Source organism: Pseudopodoces humilis, chromosome 3 (assembly GCF_049639895.1).
Source record: "Pseudopodoces humilis isolate 2021_Gansu_Grassland_sample_001 chromosome 3, ASM4963989v1, whole genome shotgun sequence".
Classification (NCBI taxonomy): domain Eukaryota; kingdom Metazoa; phylum Chordata; class Aves; order Passeriformes; family Paridae; genus Pseudopodoces; species Pseudopodoces humilis.
The window spans coordinates 78,936,507-78,955,947 of NC_142202.1; the positions used below are offsets into that span (position 1 = coordinate 78,936,507).

Here is a 19,441-nt window from a genome sequence, read left to right on the forward strand (position 1 = left end):
AGGTATACTTGTATCTAGAAGCTCTGTTTTAATTTCACATGTAAAAATAAAATCCCAAGCTACATTACATGAAAATGTAAATTGACACCCTACAAGGCTTATTTTAATTTACTGTGCAAATTCTGAGCATTAAAAAATCAATATGTAGCAACCTCTGTAAAGGCTGCACCTATTGCAGAGAAAATTCAAACTACAAAATCTTGGAAAATTAAGGAAAACCCAAAAGTTTCAACATTCCATACCCATGGTTTCTTTTATCCTTTCCTCATCACTTTTCACAGTCACTCCTTCCAGAAGAGATGTTAGCATTTCCTCTGGAAAAAGCTGTGATTGGATTTCCAAGAATTGTTGCAGATTGTTAGCCATATTTGTGAAGAAGCTTAGCAGTAGCATTTCATCCTGAAAGCTGGTCCAAAGCTTAGAAAGTTCCATAAACAGAGGCTAGAACATAAAGAAAATTATCTGAAATGCAGATTTGTTTTATGTCTCCAGTGTAACCCATGCACTGTGCACAACAATCTCAGCTATGAACTAAGTAGGGCTGATCTCCAAGGCCTCCAGCAACCAGAAATTCCAGGGGAATTCAGGGACACTGTAAAAGGAGCTTCCACCACATATGCCTAAAGCAAGTAAATCCAACATGTCAACCTACAGGCAAATGTAGTACTTTTCTGTATTTTACTCCAGAGCCTTTCTCAAATAAATGTACTCTGTGACCATGCTTTGAATTAAGCACGTCACTGACAATAGTTTTATAACTGAAAATATGGTGTAAAGGAGTAAGGACCAGAAGGAACACACTTGATTAATTACCAAAGTAGGTAAAACTACATCTATATACAAACTATCAGGTTTTGTTATTTTGTCTGTCCTGCTTCCAGAGTGAGTTGGTACCACAGCCCCCAGACCCTCAAAGGGGTGCAGGCCTCTTCAGAGTGGTCCAAGGTTCAGGGCAAAAACTGGAGGCTGCCCTTCCCAGCACTGATAGGATGTTGGCATACAGGTGTAGGCACATAAAGAAGCAGCCTATAAGCTTTATGTTTAAATGCTGTTTTCAATGACATGACATAAAATGTGCCCTATTACATCTAAACACACAGAGAGCTTTTACAGGAAGAGATTCAACCATCTGAAATGTACACTTAAGCACACATTTTAAGCATGTTAACAACACTATCATAAGAGCAGCCAACAGAGCCAGCTCTGAAATTCATCAGCATTGCTAATGCTGAAGAAATGTTATGGTTACAAAAATGGAAGAAACTAAAGGAAGATCAAAAAAAAATCTTAATAGAATAAAAAAAGAGTATTAGTGAAACGTACTATTTTTCCTAAAACAAATGTTTACTACCAATATAGGCCCTATCCTATGCTTTTTGAAAGACAGAATGCCCTGCTTCTCTAACTTTGTAGAGCATCTAGCTTGTCAGCAACAAGCTAAAGACAAGAAAAGTTATTTAAAAGGTGTGTTAATAGAAAAATCTCTACCAGAAAAGGATCTGAAATCAAAAGGCATTATATATTCTGTCTTCAGCAGAGAAGACAAAACAATTAACCAACTAGAAGAGAAAAAAAAAATTTAGAAAGGCAGCAAAAAAAAATAGACAGCTTTTAGGGAAAAGGGTAAGGTACATCGGTCACTTAAGTCCCACAAAGATATAGAAGAGCAAAAATTGCTTTGAGTAACTAGTCAAGAGGGGAAAATATTCTCCAAATGAGAACATCTGGTTTATTGAATCAAAAGCAAACATAAATTGAAGCTTGGATCACTCAGTTAAAATGCTGTTCCCAAGAGTTTCCAGCTTGGATGTTCTTATGGGAAGTGTAAAAAATACTCTGAGTAGGTGGAGATCATGATCTTACTCTTTCTCCAGTAGGCTTTATTTTGCTTTCTAATAATTAGCTTAGAATGTTGAAAAATAACCTAAAATATGTATGAAACTGCATGCTGGTGCATCAGCTAACCACATGGAATCTGAATGATAATCAAATCACACAAAATAATGAGCTCTTACATGAAAAGCAAATTAAACGAAGAGAATGGTTTCTAGCATATTTCTCTCCCGTTTCTTTTATAACATGCCAGCATAATAATCCCAGGCTTTCACAGGCTCATCAAGCAGCCTCCCTCATAATAGCTGCAGTTCAGAGCACTCATTGCCTTTCCCCCTAATACCTCCTTCCCATGTCCTGTAGCTCCCAAACAAGGGTGCAATATAACAGAATATCAATCCTTCAGTGGCTGCTCACTGGCCAGAGAGCACACAAACCATTTCAGACCTGATCTTAGTAAGGCTTTAACTGTGTGTCTCTAGTTGCTATTTTTTTTCCACAAAACTCGCAGAAAATGACATAGTTTGAGATCTTTGGACTCTGACAAATGTGACTAAAACTTGCCAACAGGTTCAGAAGCTATTGGGAGGGGAAAAGAGGCTGACATCCCCATCACAGAAACACAGTTTTTTCAGAAAAATTTCATCAATGACTCATATTGTAATTACAGGGATTGCTATCTGAGGGAACTTTAAAAGAATCACACCCTGATGTGCTGTTTTCTGCAATCATTATGTTCTTACAGTTTCTGCAAGGAACAGGAAAGAATATAGACACACACAAAAAAGGAAGATATCACTGTAAATCTACAAATAATGACAACTCAAGACACTTGCAGTAAAATACCATTTCATTCCTTTGCTCCCTTTTGAACCTTGTCTTTTTCTTACCTGAAGAGCAAGTCTTTTAGCTGCCCCTTCAAAAATAACAGATGATATTGTCATAGAGAGAAAATATGTAGCCTCTTTCTGAACATAAACTATTCAAAAATGCACCAGTAAAGTTTCTTACTTTAATAATTTTTCTACTGAAGAAGTAATGGGCTTTCCATTTCTAATACTTACAAAAACTTCTTTGAACTCTATGGAAGTTTTATCCTGCACTGTGTTTTTCAATACCATCATTGCTGCTTCAAACTGAACATCCAACGATTCAACTTCTTGGGCACTTGTAATTAGATTAGACTGGAAAGAAAACTCCAGGTAAGACATATCATACTCCAAAAATCAAGTATTTAGTAATAAGTATTTACCTGGGCCTCTTCATTCAACTATTTCCAGAACAATTGTTTTATGGAATAAAATGTACTCTAGCTTTCCACAAAATACATTTTCCCTTAAATGTTCAGGTGTTCAGGCACTTCACTCACACATAAACTACCAATTTTTATAGAAAATCCTCTACATTTTCCCAATGAAAAGAAAAAAAAAAAAGCAACTCTTTTTCAATGTCTTATACAGGAAAGACTAATAAAAACCTGCAGTTTCTCAAAAGATAAATAAAAAGCGCTTCATTAAAAAAAAGCAAGAATTTAAATTGTATTCTTCAAAGACTTTTGATGACTCCATATAATCTGTGGCTGTCTGCTGACTAAAACTGAGATGACTTATGGATTGATCAAGGAGATATTGTCTCTCATGCCTTTTGGGGCAAAGAATCAGTATGCAAACTGTTTAATGGCGGACTTGGCAGTGCCAGGCTAATACATTAATGATTGGACTTGATTTTAAAGACATTTTCAAAACCAAACAATCTATGGTTCTTTATTTAGAGATATATTTTCTTTTATTTCATTCATTTCCAAATAATTTTTCTTATATTTCTGTCCTGTGCAAGTGGGTAACTTGAAGGCATTTCACCTGCAATAAAAGTCCACTGGATATAACACAATGATATCTCACCTGAAGGATGCAAAGGAAGGCTTCATACTGTCTCACATTAAATAGTGCTTCTTTTAATTTAAAAGTCCTAAGATGGGAGACTCTGTGGGGGTCCTCCTGCATGGATTCCAACAGGGCTGTGTAGCGGTGGGCTAGCAGCTGGCAGGAATTCAGACGTTCATCAAGAGTCCGTGTAGCTGACAGAATGGCTTCATTCAGGATGTCTGGCACTATTCACATAGAATAAATGTGAAATACATATAAAAAGAATTAATGTAATCATTATCAAATGGTTAAAGAGCAACATAATGATCTTCCAATGAATTTTGGATTTCTACATTTTGTCCTCATATTCATGCATTTGCAAATACTTGCGAGCCAGGTTCAACCACCCAATCTCACTAGTCAGGTTGTTTCAAATATTTAGAATTACAGGTGTGGAAATACCACAGTCAAGTCAAGGAATGGGAGAAAGCTTGCTTTATAGTAGATGTAACTCTGTTGCTACAAGTCACATGGTTTCCTGAGCGAATCCACACAATTTTCAATTCTCAGTTCCCTAATTTGTAGAATACCAATAACAGTAACACGTCTTCCTGAGATGGGAAATTATTGGAGCAGCTCCAGTGAAGAAGGCCAGGAAGAATGAATTGGGAATACTCAGCTCAAATGCATTTGTTTACTTACAGTCATCAATGCCGCTTCCTCCTTTCTGGCACTGCTTGTTGTACAAACGAATTCCTTTGACTAGCATGGCAAGATCTTTCAGTTGTTCTTCTTTGTCCTTCTTACTGAGTGAGATGAAAGGAATCATCTCTGCCTGGGGGAATACACTCTGCAAGGCAGCTATAAGCATTACAAAGTGGAAGAAAATCCTCAATATGAGGGAACAGAAAAGAAAATCATTAAATAAGCAAAAATAGCCTCTCCTGAACAAATGCAAAAAATAGGAAATCTATGGGAAATTTACACTTCAAGACTGAGCAGGGACAGTTTGGATAGTAAGCATCATCACAGTTTACCACATTTGTACCTATATATCAGCAAAGAAGAGATGTGAAAGAGAAAAGTGAAATTTTATTTTTCAAGAAGAAAAGCCCAATTTCACAGCTGGGAGTTTACTGACCTGTTACCTCCCTGACATTCTCAATATCTGTTGGGGATCCCAGGCCAGATCTCAGCAGCGCATAGGTAACAATCTTTTGAAACACATTCTCCATTTCTTCTTGCGTACGTGGACCACTCTCTGTGATAGCTCTAACCACAGGAGCCAGTTTTCCTTCCAGAACATGCTCCTGCTCACTCAGTAATTCATCTAGGAAGGAAGGACACCTAGAAAGTGCTATCTAAGTTCTTTGAAATTTGGCTTATACAAAGGGTGCAATTCATGTCCACAGTCAGAGCAGCAACTTAAGGTTTCTGAAGCACAGGTATGTGGAAGAGATGTTCATAGTATCACACCATTAGAATTAAAACCAGCAGAGTTAAACATTAATATCATTAACATGATTACTGTCAGACAGTAGTCCTGAGAACTGTTCAGGCCAAATTAAAGAGCAAGTCTCTGGCACTCTGGACTCCTCTGACACACCCACGTATTTCAAACACACCTGAAGTTACATGCTCAAGTCAGAATACTACTCATGATCTCAAAAACTTGCTGCAATCACTGAGCTTATAGAGTTCAGAGGATTTAGGATCAGCTTCCAGTGTTGCTAATTTTTGGTTTTAATCCACGCTAACAGGAAAACATTTTCATTATCTCCTTTCAGAGAAATGGGGTTTTTTTGTGTCTATTCTTGTTCTGTGTCTTCTATTTCCCAGCCAGCCTCCACTGTCCCTTTGAGATTTGAAATTACAGTTACAGCAGAGGCATTTTCCCCATCTCATTTTATTTTCACATTCTCATTCTCAGACCATATGAAATTACTACTGATGAGACAAAAATATACTCTGTATATACAACTGTAACTAATTGTTCAAGATTACTCAAATTTCCCAATTAGGGATATTGATAAAATACTGAGTTCTGAGTACCTGAGACACACAGGTGCAGGTGCAAACTTTTCTTGCTGAAGGCAGCTAACCATTGAACCTGAAAGTGCAATTGTCTTCAAGCAACCTAATACATTATATTCAGTAAAGCTCTCAGACAACATGAGAAAACTGTACTCTCAAACCTAATGTACACTTTTTCCTACTATATCCATACTGAAACATCAGACTCCAGTACAGTAAATTTCTCCTGGGATTTTTATTTTGCTTTACTGCCAGGATTCATTTAACAGTAATTATTATTAAATTATAAACTCAGCATCAACTTCTATGAAAACATATTCGAAATTACCTCGGTTTGCATAGTTCATATCAAAGTAAACTTGCATCTTAATTGTGCTTAGGGATGGGTTTGTTGTGTCAAGCAGTCTGGTAACACAGAGCTAAAAAGAGAGTCAGAGACGTGAGTTCTTTCTCATCTCTGGGGAAACATCTGAACTGATAGTGATCTACTACAGGTTTCACAACAGCTGTAGAGCCCTCTCACTACCATTCTCTCCATATAAAGCTTTTTAAAGGCAGTTATGTATGGAAACATAGTCCAGTCTTTAGCTACAGAACCATGAGACTAAAGTAGCACTAAAACTTTGAAAGTATTCATGTAATTTTAGTTACAGGAACAGGTAGCAAATAATGCTATAGTCTTAGATAAGTACTGACTCTCAACATCATGTCAGAATTACCTGGATAAGATCCTGCATATCATTTTCTGTAAGGATTCGATCCATATTAAAGTCATTTCTTGGATCTAAAACAACAGCTTTCACCTAGAGATTGCCAAAAGAAAGATACTAATTTACATCTCAAAATATCATCTTTGCAACTCACCTTTTATTTTCTGAAAAATCTCAGATGCATTCAATATTTCTTTCCTATTCTTTTTTTATCCATTTCAGGCTTTGATAATGAAAGAAAATTACTTCATTTCACATCTCGCCAGTTTCAATCTCAGTTCTCAGGCACAAATGAAGAAAAAGATCTTTTTTGTGATACAAATATTTAAATATAGCTCCTTTAAAAATTACTAGAAAAAATATTTTCCTAAGCAACACTTTCTGAAAACCAATCATGGTTGTTTATAACCTTCTAAGTTGGTGTTATATGCATCAGTACAAACATCTACCATTTGAATAAAAAACCCATAGTGTTCTGAATGCAGAAAAATATGTGCATGTTTGTAATTGATGTTCATGCTGGGTGTCTTGCCAGCCACTTGTACAAATTTTTTACTCGTTAAAATTTTCCTGCTTAATCTGCTTTTGAGCCCAATCTATTTTCTAAAGCTGCAGTGTCACCTTTAGGGGAAAAATAGCACATTAACAGTACTGCTGTGAACCATTTACATTTATATACAAGTTTATCAAGAGCTGATCATCAATAAAAAAGGAACTTAGCCCATCTTTCTTTAGACACAGCTTTGCAGGCACATTCAGACTATATTCTGCAGGAGATCTGTGTCTCCTAAGAGATGCCAAAATGTAAAATGTTTTTAGGATTCTTACAGTTCTCTACCAAGGACAATACTGAGACTGATTCCATTAAATTTTCACTTTAAGTGGGATCAGAGCCCACTTCTTCAAATATTCCCCCCATTTATACTACCTGGCCCTGTCTCAGCAGAGAAACAAACAAAATTTTCCATCACAATAGAGGGAAGAGGTAAACATCGAAGAACAAATATAGCTGCTGCATTAATCATTCACCTATGCATCACACGTTCATTTATGGGAGTGTGAAGAAACGTTATTAAAACTTGGTAGCACTTCTCCTTTTCACTTCTGAAAGAAAACGGGGGTTTATCTGCTGCAGAAGAAAACTGGGAAAGAGCTCTGAGTTCAGAGAGCTTCCAGAACTCGGAACCTGCAGTCTTCTTGGAGCATTATACTCACATAAGATTTCAGAGGAATGAAGTATTTTTCCCGGTTTTTAGGACCCTGATGTCTCTGAACGCCTCTTTAAAATTTCTTCCTGCAGGCAACTGGAAACCAAGGTATTTCCAAGCCCAGGTCACCCTGAAAGCTTCAGCTGCCGCCAGCCCCTGAACGCTTCCTTTCGCGCTTACCATGAAGGCCACCAAGGTTTCCGAGAGGCTTTGTCCCCGGGCAGCGCACTCCAGGCCGACTTGGCGAATTATTCTCTTGATGACACTTTGGGTCAGCTCGCCGGACATGCTGACCAAACACGCCTTCACCGGCTTACATTCACTTCAGTGAGGGTCTCTCTCGGCCCGGCCCCGCCGCTTGCTGAGCACCCCGTCCTGACGCCAAACCTCCCCGCTGTCCGCACGTCCCGGCCGCCGGCGCCGGGCGGGAGCGGCCACGGCCGAGCGCCGGCCCCGGGCGTTGCCAAGGGGACGCGGCCCGGCCCGGCCCGGCCCGGCTTGCCGGGAGCGCGACGAGGGCAGGCGGGGATGTGAATTTACACACCACGCATACACAGACAGTGTTTGTACAGCATAGATGGGGCAGTGTGCGCGCAAAACACACGCCTGCATTTATTCCAAAGACGTGGCTGTAGAGGCACCGGAGTGTAGTTGTGTCTAGGTGCACATACAAACCGTGGGTGTGGGCGTCTGCAGCTACGGCTGTATGTAGGTGTGTGTAAATATAGATACATATGTATGTATAAAGACACATACGTACCGTACATAGGTGTGTGTACCTTAATATTACAGAATCATTAGGATCGGAAGGAACTTAAAGAAATTATCCAGTCCAAGTCCCCTGCCAAGGAAGGGTCACCTAGAGCAGGTTACTCTGGAATGTCTCCAGAGGGAGATCCACGGCCTCCCTGGGCAGCCTGTTCCAGGGCTCTGCCACCCTCAGTGTAAAGAAGTTCTTCCTCATGTTGAGGCGGAAATGCTTGTGATTTAGATTATGGCCACTGCTCCTCACCTTCTCACTGGGCACCACTGAAAAGCATCTGGCACCATCCTCTTGGCACCCATCTCTGAGATATTTATGTGCATTAATGACATCCCCTCTCAGTCTTTTCAAGACTAAAAGGCCCACCTCCTGCAGTCTCTCCTCTGAGAGAGATGTTCCAGACCCCAGATTATTTTTATGGCACTCTTCTAGACCCATATATACTCATACATACAATATATATACTCGCCATGGCAGTGGGGATCGGAACTAGGTGATCTTTAAGAGCCCTTCCAACCCAAACCGTTCTATGAATGGTCTGCTGGAGAGGGGCAGAGTGGGAGGAAAAAAACCTTCATGCTAAGCAAGCACACAGCCAAAACACCTGTGTGTTAACAACACACCACAAATCCAAAGCACAGCACCACAGGGAATGCTGATAAGCAAGCTAACTCCATCCCAGCCAGACTTGGTACAGATAAATGTATTTACACACCTATAAATGCATACAATACATTGATAAATTCACACATACATGTAATAAACAAAATGTGTGTGTGGTACCCAGCAAGTGCTGGTGGCAGAGGCAGCACTTAGAGGCAACTTTGAGGCAACTTTGCTCTGCAACACAAACAAGAGGGCTGTCTTTGCTTTCAGGTCTCATGATTGCTGCTGGAGGTGGCAGCTCCTCTGGGTGTAGTGCCTGCAAGTACTACAGGTCACAGCCTGCAAGCAACAGCCCAGTGAGCCCCAAGTTCTTGCATACACCAGTGGGCATAGCACTGGATGAATGCAATGCCTTGCTGTAAGTGGTTCAGTTAGTCAATATGCAATTAATTCCAGCTTTTCCATGTCAGATGGAGGAACGAGTAGTAGCATGCTAATTAAATTTAAAAGCCAAGTCCCTGAAAAGCAATCAAACAAGCTTAAAAGGCACAAGGAATGCAGGGATAACAGATGAAAAGCTACACCAGTTTTCCACTGATTTATTTTTTTTCCCTTTGATTTACGCTGTCAGACAGAGGGAACTCCACTGAGAATCATGATGAGATCAAGATGATAATTTTTTTCCACTGTGACCTCAGACAAATCACTCTTATCAGTAAAATTAAGATTATACTATGCTACCTGGCAAGTAGCTGCAGGGTTACATCCGTGTTGTCAGTGTGTGTACAAAGGTACAGTGCAAGGAGTGCTAGCAGCATTACCCATAGGAAATGCTTTGGGAAGATCTGTGGAACAGGCATCAAAACAATCCTGCAACAGACATTGCAAAGTCTCAGGTTTCATTCTAGTAGCACAGCTAATGGGGCTTCTTAATATGTCCTCTGCATTGATATTTTAAAAATGCAATACCCTTAAGCTCAGGAATTATAGCAAGACTTTCATCAAGAGAATCTACAGGACCTCTTTTTCTACAAATTGCTGGATAAGTTGTTTTTGGGGCCCTTCCTGGAGCAGAAGTATGTTGCTGTTAGTACGCTTTAACTTATTTGTAACCTGCTGAAGACTTTAGGTTGGACAACACAGTTTTATAACTAAAGCAGCTGGATTTCTCTTCTAGAATTAGTATCATGTTTTAAACAAGTTCCAGGAATGGAGGCCTGGTACCTGAAAGACAGATAAAGTCTTCCCCCTGGCGGCGCATATGAGCCATTGACAGACAGGAGAAGGATTCCTGGTTTGTGGTAGGAGGAAGTACCGGATTAGTTTGAGGAGTCATTAAATGACACACACGGTTGTTTTTGAATCTCTGTAAAGTTTGACACCCTAGTGCTTTATTCATGGGAAAGCATATCAGCTATTTGATGAATTTGCTATCACATATGACTGGCTATCACATCTAGGAAGTCACCCCTTTATCCAGCTATATACAGAAGATGAGATTTACTTAACGGGCTGCTCAAGTCTGAGCACATATCCTCATTTTGCTAGTGTGGGGACAAAGTTGCAGCTGGGTGCTCTTGGATCTGCAGAAGAAACAACCTACAAGCAGCTACATGACTCAGCGGTCCAGTTCAGGGCACGGCCTGAGTCACATTAAGTGAAGAGAGCTTGCACCCCAGAAGATAACAACTGCCAGGATGGCAAAAAACACTGTTTTCTGAAGCTCCACCCACTGCCCTGTGCCCAGTGGAGATGCTGGGCTGAGCAAGAGACTGTCTGAGTTGCATAAACACAGCCACATTCACTAAGGGATTCTGCAATCACTAACCCTCCAGTCATTCCCACTCATGGCTCATCTGAAAGAGACCTTCCAGCTCAGTTAGCCTCTCTCTGCACTCGGCCCTCCTGCTGGTGAATGAGCACCAGCCCCTTGGCCGGAAGGTCTTCTGCTGCCATAAATATTCCAAGGCACTGGTTAAAACTCTTCAAAGATGATACATCTAAGTGCAGGGATTTACTGCTGACAGTGCAGGATACAAGCAGAAGCTGAGTCCCTTTCCTCATCTCTGAAGTTAAAACATAAACTGTGTGATGCAGGCTTTTGTTTTCTACTCTTCAGAGTCCTGAAACTACCTTGCATCTTGATGTAGAAACTAAAGTCCACTTGATTATGCTTGATTGTTTGAAAGAAGCAGTGCAAGGAAAGCCTTCTTCACACAGGAATCAAAGGCCTGTCTCTTTTGAGAGAAAAACACATTCCATCTATCTAGCTTTATTTCCACAGTGTCACAGAGAAGTGTCACAGTCAGAAATCCATTTTGTGAGGACAGACAAGCCATGCCACCTTTTTTTAGCTTGTCTATTAGTTCACAATAAAGCTGACTTTCAAAGCTGAGAATGTTTTGGTGCAAGGGTATTTATTCTTTCTTCCTCCTCAAATCTGTATATCAACAAATGGAACAAACTGTGCTTGTGCTGCCTTGCTTGAAGCACAAAGCTGTGGTACTGGCCAACAGTGCTGACCAGCTCAGCATTAATGACATAGTCATACAAGAGCATGCAGTGCTATTTTAAGCTTCCATGACTCTCCTGAAAAGCTATATAAGTGGTAGGTATGTAACCACTGCAGACTCATTGAGGCACAGTGCAGATTATGCTTCACATTCAAAGGAATCCTTGTCAACATTCATAGCAATCATTTAACATATAGTTTAGGGTCTGACCCTCCCTTTTGGAATATGATAAAGGAATGTGAGGCTGTTCTTCTATTTACTTCCCCCAGCTCCAACATTTTTCTGTATTAAAGAAGGGATGCCTGAGTATTCTAGTGCCATGTCTCCCCCTAATTCCCACTATATCAGACTTTCACTGCAATATGAGGCTACCTGGAAGGGACCTTAGACTCAATCATTGGGCAGAGGACTCAGATCAGGGAAGACAACAGTTATCCCCAGGATGAAACTGTCATCAAGGTAGCAAGATTTTGCTGGACAAAGAAGTCCAATTTGGCTTTTAACTCAGAAACAGAAAAAAAAAAATCACTCACAGATAACATGGTACAAAAGGTTTACCTTTCATTTGAGTATTTCTGGAAAAAAAAACCAACCCAGAAGCACAGAAACCCAGTTAATAAATGCACTATTGTTAGCCTGTATCCCTTAGCAGGCATAATAGATGCACTGTATTTCCCAGGTTCCAGAAAAGGGTGCAGGGCACAATTATTTGTCCTTCAAACCTTGAGAGCTCTGGCAGTCACTGTGCAGAGGGAGTGGGGAGATTCCAGACATACCATCAGTGCCTCAACTGGAAACTCCTGCAAAAGATGCATTATTCAGCTGTATTCAGATGAATCACTACTTAAGGCTCCCAAACAATATTAACATTACATTACCATTTCAGTTAAAGGCATTTATAAAATTAATCAAGAGAATTTTGCATTAATCATCCCTCTAAAATAATTTGCTCAAAGCTAGACCCAGGACTTATAATAGACTCAGAATCACAGGTTGGAAGAGACCTTCAAGATCATCAAGTCCAACCCATGCCCTAACACCACAACTAAACCATGGCACTGAGTACCACATCCAGTCTTTTTTTAAACACATCCAGGGATGGTGACTCCACCACCTTCCTGGGCAGACAAATCCAGTACTTTATCACCCTTTCCATAAAAAACTTTTTCCTAATATCCAACCTATATTTCCCTTGGCACAGCTAGAGACTGTGTCCTCTCGTTCTGTCAGATGCCGCGTGGTGAAAGAGACCAACCCCCACCTGACCACAAACACCTTTCAGGGAGTTGTAGAGAGTGATAAGGTCACCTCTGAGTCTCCTTTTCTCCAGGCTAAACAACCCCAGCTCCCTCAGCCATTCCTCACAGGGCTTGTGTTCCAAACCCCTCACCAGCCTCGTTGCCCTCTCTGGACGTGCTCAAATGTCTCAATGTCCTTCCCAAACTGAGGGGCCAGAACTGGACACAGAACTCCAGGTGTGGCCTCACCAGTGCTGAGTGCAGGGGCAGAATGACCTCCCTGCTCCTGCTGGCCACACCATTCCTGATCCAGGCCGGAGGGCATTGGCTTCTTGGCCCCCAGGACACACTGCTGGCTCATGTTCAGCTGCTGTCACCAATACCCCCCTGTCCCTTTCTGCCTGGGCCCTGTCCAGCCCCACTGTCCCCAGCCTATAACACTGCAGGGGTTATCATGGCCAAAATGCAGGACCTGGCACTTATTAAACTTCATCTTATTGGATTCCACCCATCCATCCAATTGTTCCAGGTCTCTCTGCAGAGCCCTCCTGCCTTCCAGCAGATCAGCACATGCTCCCAGCTTAGTGTCATCTGCAAATTTACTAATGAAATACTCAATACCCTCATCCATGTCATCAATAAAGATACTGAACAGGACAGACCCCAGCACAGACCCCTGAGGGACACCACTGGTGTCTGGCCCCCAGCTGGGTGCAGCACCATTCATCACCACTCTCCAGTCCTGGCCATCCAGCCAGTTCTTAACCCAGCAGAGTGCTGCTGTCAAGCAGTTGTGGTCCAAGCCATAACTCGATCTATATCAAGTAGTTGCCACATATTCCTGCTGAGTTATGTTTAAAACAAGCAGTAGTTTGGCCAGAGTTTGGCTATTTCATGTGTTAGCTAGATAATACTGGGCCTGATAATAAGAAACAGTAAAATTTCTTTACGGGAACACCTCCTCGTACAATGCTCAGATGAGTAATTTCTCATTGAGAAATTAGTCATGAGACTATCCCACCAGTATGCAAAAGCAAACAAAAACACAACAGCAAAAAATCCCTGGTGCTGTCATTTTCTCTTGAGCTCAACAATTGTAAGAATCAGCTGCTGGGTGGCACCCTGCACTGATCCATCAGGAGATGAAGGACTGAGGACTTCCTTTTCAGTTCAGGCTACACAAACTTATTCCAAAGTTATGGAACCATAGCTATCCAATAAATAGATGAAGGAGAGAATCTTCTGTATCTGACTCCATTAGTGTGAGAAGAAAAAGTACACTAATAATGGGAATGTGGTCATTCCACAGTTTGTAAGTTAACTTCTCATTCTGCTTATTTTTATCCTGCTTATTTTTATCCAGCTACAGGCTTCTCACTGATGTACAAGGATGCTCTTAATTCATCTGTCAGACAGGAAGGGAATGATCAGTGAATCAGACAGGGAGGGCAAGAGGATTATTATCCACAGTACTACAGAGCCCTCCCTGCAGTGTTTTCCCCATGTCAGGAAGTGAGCTGAGATCCAAATACCCTTGTAGATACACGCAGATTTCAACTATTCTCCTAAATTCTGATTTTTTTGCCCAAAAGCAGTTCTATTCCCAATACAGCCTCTCTCTCTTAAAGAAGCTATTAAGGCTTAAGACCCTGTCAATTTGTGCTGAATACTTGGCAGGAAAAATCTTTAGAGAGCTGTGCCTGTTTATAGCAGTCTTCAAAAGCAGCACTAAGGACTGAAAAAAAAGTAGTATTTTAACATCATGGGATGTCTAATAACCTTTAGAAAACCACAAGTATTGCTGAAATAGCACTTCTTTCTTACTTTTTAGTTTAGAAATGAGTTCTAAGACTTTTCTTCAGATATTCAGCACTGGCAGATGTGATTGTTTTTCAATCTGGCATGTCAGCTAATCTTGATAATAGAAATGGAAAACAATATTTGGTTAGGAAATAACTTGAGGAGGTAGGAAACTAATTTGTGAAATTACAAGTACACAAAACATGTGATCTAGAAGGAACTGCTCAACTATAGCAATAAAATTGGAATGAAAGGATTTAGGGATGGTCATGAAATCCATCTTGCTGACAGAAGAGGAAGTCCTATTCCTTGGCAAGAACAAACATTTGAGAAGCACAAGCTGGGATTGCTTTGAATCAAAGGCATGTCTTGAAAAAAGATTTGAAAGTCCTTTGCTAGGACAGTTTACCATGCTGACTTCCTCTCCAGCTCCTTCCCATGACTGAAGTGAAAGTGGAGTTTTCGCCAAGCCTCTATCAAAGTGTAAGCTGGAGGTCATACAGACCTGTGCACAACTGCAGCACTGAGATCAGGAGCACTTTGGCAAGAGAATACCTATCCTTTACAATTTTAAGGTACTTAGAAATATGTCTGCTGGCATATCATTTTGAGCACAGTAAATCTTAATGGCAGATTAAAAGTTTCCAATATTAATGAATGTAGCGCACAAGTGCTCTCATGTGCCGCAGCAAGACGCTGCCTTACTGAGAAATATAAAGAGGAGTAAGAGCTTCTAAAAAGCCCTAGTTCTGGGCAACTCTTTTGAGTAGGTCACTTGCAACATCTAGGACTATTTAGAAAAAGCAGAAAGAAAAGCCCTACATTCACTTTCAGTCCTTGCTGCCAAAGCTTTGCCAGTTGTTTCCTCTGGCATTTCCTCTGGTATTCCCTGGCATGCCCTGCTCCCTTGAGGTGCTGGAGGTAGTCATTATTTCAAGAGTCACCAGCCAATGCTACAACTCCCTCATCCTGAAGGAGACTACAATTTTACACAGCCCTGTTTTTCAGTAAACATTAAGTCTCATTTTAATCAGAATTTCTTCTAGAGATATCTGTAATGACAGCTGTGAGGAAGACATTAATAAAGTTACACACATCTTGACATGTACATATGGATGGATGCCTGTACATGAGGGAAGCAGCATGCTAATAGCATGCTTGGTCTGAAGCATCAACTGAGAGCAGAAAGCTGTAAGAAATATCTTTTAGCCCAGAGCAGACTAACTGACATCTTCCAGAATTCCTAGTCAGTATTTACATGTCTTTTAACTAGATAGCTGCTTATAGCTGGCTATAAGAATATTCTAATGAATATTCATTAGAAACAGAAATATCATATACCTGACTTGGGCCTCTACTGATGGCAGCTTTTCTTACATCTTTATAGAATTCACTCACTGGTGAGCAAATCACCTGCCCTGACTTCTGCTCCTATTTTTGCCTTTTAGACTCTGCGAATTACCTTGTAGTCCAAATCTTCAGTCCCAGCCCAAGCAACAAGGGACTTCTCTTCACCCAGACATGGACCAAGAGAAAGCAAGGTCAGTATTTGGCCTCACAAGAAGGCTCCTGCTGCTTGCTAGGGGGAGATCAGGAGGGACGTGAATCTCTAATTTTCACTCCTGCTGGAACAAAGTAGTCCTTCCATGGCTTTTATTAACTTTTCAGAATTCTTGGCTTTTGCAAGCCTTGTGACTCCTGAAGCTCCTTAAATCCCACTCTAAGAGTGGTGTAAACACTTCCATCTGCCTTGGTGTGGATTTCACAGTGTTGCAAATCATGGACATTGTGCACATAAGACAAGAGGCATTATAGATAATCCACCACAATCTGAATATCTGAGTTTGATTTTTATGTCTACTGTAGAATATTTAGCTTTCCTTTAGTAGAAAATTTAATTTGTTGTCAGGTAATCTTTTAGGCTAGAACAAACACAATTAAACACAGTATTTGTGTACAAAAAAGGCACCTCATAATGTTTTCTATTAAAATTTGATTTTCTTTGACTAGATGAATCCCTGTGTTGTTCCATTTGAAACTGAACAGGATTATTTTACTGAAACAAATTTTGAAACAGCTAACCCTAATGCATAATGGTGTTTTTTAACCAAGTTTCTTTATACTATTCTTCATGGTTAGTTCTATCTTAGTACATGTGCAACATCATGCTATTTCAATCTTAAGCTCTCCAATAATGAACAAAGGGTATTTGTTAAAATATTGAAACAGCTAAGGTGGGTCATCTCAGTAGTCATCTGGGCATGTTCACTTTTATAGGACAGACAAGGAAGTTCTTGTTTTACTTTTAATCTGTGACTTTAATCAGTTTTCTGTAGGCTTTATCTTTAGTCTGGTTTTGTTAATCTCTGTGAACTTAATATAATTCTCTCTCTGTGTCACCATATTGCTGATGTTTAAGCAGGAGTGATCTTGAAGTGCTGCTCCTAGCTCAGTTTCATGTCATTGTTCTATTCTTAGGTGAGTACAGTTCCCTCAATAGGTCTCCCAATTATCAACTTAATCTTATTGTAAAATTCTTGGTTCATAGTGTTTGAAGGACTGAATAATTTGTGTTGATACAAGACACAATGTATTAGCCATCTTTAAGCTTGCACACACCAGGCTGAAAACTTCCAACTGACAACTTTCACAACCTCTTTTCAAAGTTCAGTTGGGATAGAATTAAGTGTAAGCACCCTATAGGATTAATCAAAAAATACATTAAGTATTGATATGAGCATCTTTCATAAACATAGAATTCTGGATCAAGCTTTAACCTACACTATCAAAGCAGTAACTAAGAGATTTAGAGAAATGGACCTTTGGAGCAAAGCAAGGATTTTCCAATCAGTTCCTAGCCTGGTGGCTCCACTTGTTGAAATTCTTTATTTCAGAAGACCTTCAAGCTTTTCAGCCAGCTCTGAAAATTACAACCCCTTTTACTCAATCTTGAAGAACATCCTCTTCCTCCTAAAGAGTTTTTGAAGGAAGCCCACACTGATATTAAAAGCTTATTTGTCAGCTTTGTGGATGACCCTTAATGTACAAACTGCTCTCAAAAGTACTTCTGAAATTCTGGAAGGATGTTTTGGTGAAAGATGACTGATCATTTCTTTGACCACTTTCTTACACTGGAGGTTTCACAGCATTCTAGAAAATGGACATCTAGATGGGCAAATAAATATGGAATATCAAAAGGAAGAATGTAAGTTTACAGCCTGTTAAGATCTGTATCCTCTCTATGTAAGACTTCTAGAGTTGTCTGGAAAATACCCACAATGTAAAACTTCCACCAAAAGCTTAAGTTAATGACTCTACATCAACGGGTATATCCGGCAGTAAATCTGTTTATGTCCCAATCAAGTAGAGCCTGCCCAAGTCACACCCTAAGATATTTGATCTTAAAACAAGATCAAACATTTACAATACCTGACTAGAATGCTATTGTACTGGTCAAAAATTTTCTAGCCCAGTGACTCAGAGCAGTCTTTCAATGAGCTGCAGAAGGGACTTCTGACCAGCATGTGAAAAAAAAGCTGTTTCCGTGTGCTGTTGAAAACTTGGGTCTAACAAGAAGCCTGCAGCTGAAGGAAAGATGTTTGCCTCTTACCTGTACTGACAAGCAATGTTTCCACCATTTGAAGTCAAGAAGAGAAGAAGAAAATACAACAGGTAAGAAAAACGGGATATGCATACAGTGTGAGGTGTATGTGTGAGGGGAAAGTAAAGCTGAGAGAGATGACTGTGCCTGTGTATATAACATGCAGCTCCTGGACCAGGAGCAGTGGAGGGCAACGAAGATGTTGAGGGGACTGGAGCATCTCTCTTACCAGGTAAGCCTGAGGGAGCTGTTCAGCCTTTAGATGACTGAGAGGGGATCTCATTAATGTCTACCAGTCTCTGAAAGGAGGGTGCCAGGAGGATTGAACTGAGCTCTTCTCAGTGGTGCTGAGCAATAGGATAAACAGCAATGCACAGAAACTGATGGACAGGAAGGTCCACCTGAATATGAGGAAGATATCTTTACTGTGCAGGTGACCACACACTGGAACAGATTGCCCAGAGAAGTTGTGGAGTCTCCCTCACTGGAGATACTCAAGAACTATCTGGCCACAATCCTGTGCAGTGTACTCTAGGATGGCCCTGAAGGAGCAGGGAGGTTGGACCAGATGGCCCTCTCTGGTCCCTCCCAATCTTACCCATTCTGTGATTCTGTGCGACTGTAATTCACTGAAGAAGCTATTCTGCCATTTTTTGCACATTTCTGTGCTAGTTCTGGTTTCTTTGACTCTGACTCCAGTAGGTTAGTCAAAACCATTTAAATACTTTGAAAAAATAATGTTGTGGTTGCTCCCCTCTGTGTGCACATTGCAGGATGGTAATTTTCAGAGGGAGAGAGAAAGAAACTCCTGCAAAATGAATTCAAGAAATTCCTGCCTCCAGCATAGATTCAAGGGGGTGGCTTTCAACTGTTGCAAATTCTTTGGCAGACTCACCACTTCTCTGGTCCACGCACATCAGATCCATTAAGATAGCCTGCAAGGAAAGGGCAAAGAGGAAAAGTTTTGCTATCCTCAGTCAAAAGTCATACGGATACCCATTGGCATCCAGCTTATCCAGCACATTATGGTATCAAGCCTGTGTGACTTTTTACTGGAAGGACAATTTCTACTTTTTTTAAAAGAGTTCAGTAGAAGGTGCTTTAAGAGCATTATTGCCAGGAGCTGTGGAAGGAGACCTGGTGCAATGCACAGTGACAAATCTGCACAGCATGTTTGAACTCAGAAACTCCTTAATGCCGTAAGTTGGATTTAACAAAACACTTTGTGTACAAGAGGAAAGAGACCTGACAGGAACCTACTGAGAACCAA

At 40.6% G+C, this 19,441-nt stretch overlaps 1 protein-coding gene across 2 annotated transcripts in view; it reads right to left on the bottom strand.

Moving 5' to 3' along the window:
- The window catches only part of CFAP206 (cilia and flagella associated protein 206), a 16,498-nt gene extending 8,490 nt beyond the window's left edge, over positions 1-8,008 (bottom strand). For both annotated transcript variants that reach the window (XM_005518186.3, XM_088053725.1), the window contains exons 1-8: positions 7,831-8,008; positions 6,452-6,535; positions 6,061-6,151; positions 4,840-5,028; positions 4,401-4,559; positions 3,735-3,943; positions 2,898-3,017; positions 243-441 (exon numbers count right to left, since the gene is read on the bottom strand). In XM_005518186.3, coding sequence (XP_005518243.2) covers positions 243-441; positions 2,898-3,017; positions 3,735-3,943; positions 4,401-4,559; positions 4,840-5,028; positions 6,061-6,151; positions 6,452-6,535; positions 7,831-7,938 — 1,159 coding nt within the window. In that variant the 5' untranslated portion in view covers positions 7,939-8,008. The remainder of the gene's footprint in view (positions 1-242; positions 442-2,897; positions 3,018-3,734; positions 3,944-4,400; positions 4,560-4,839; positions 5,029-6,060; positions 6,152-6,451; positions 6,536-7,830) is intronic.
- Positions 8,009-19,441: the final 11,433 nt, after the last annotated feature.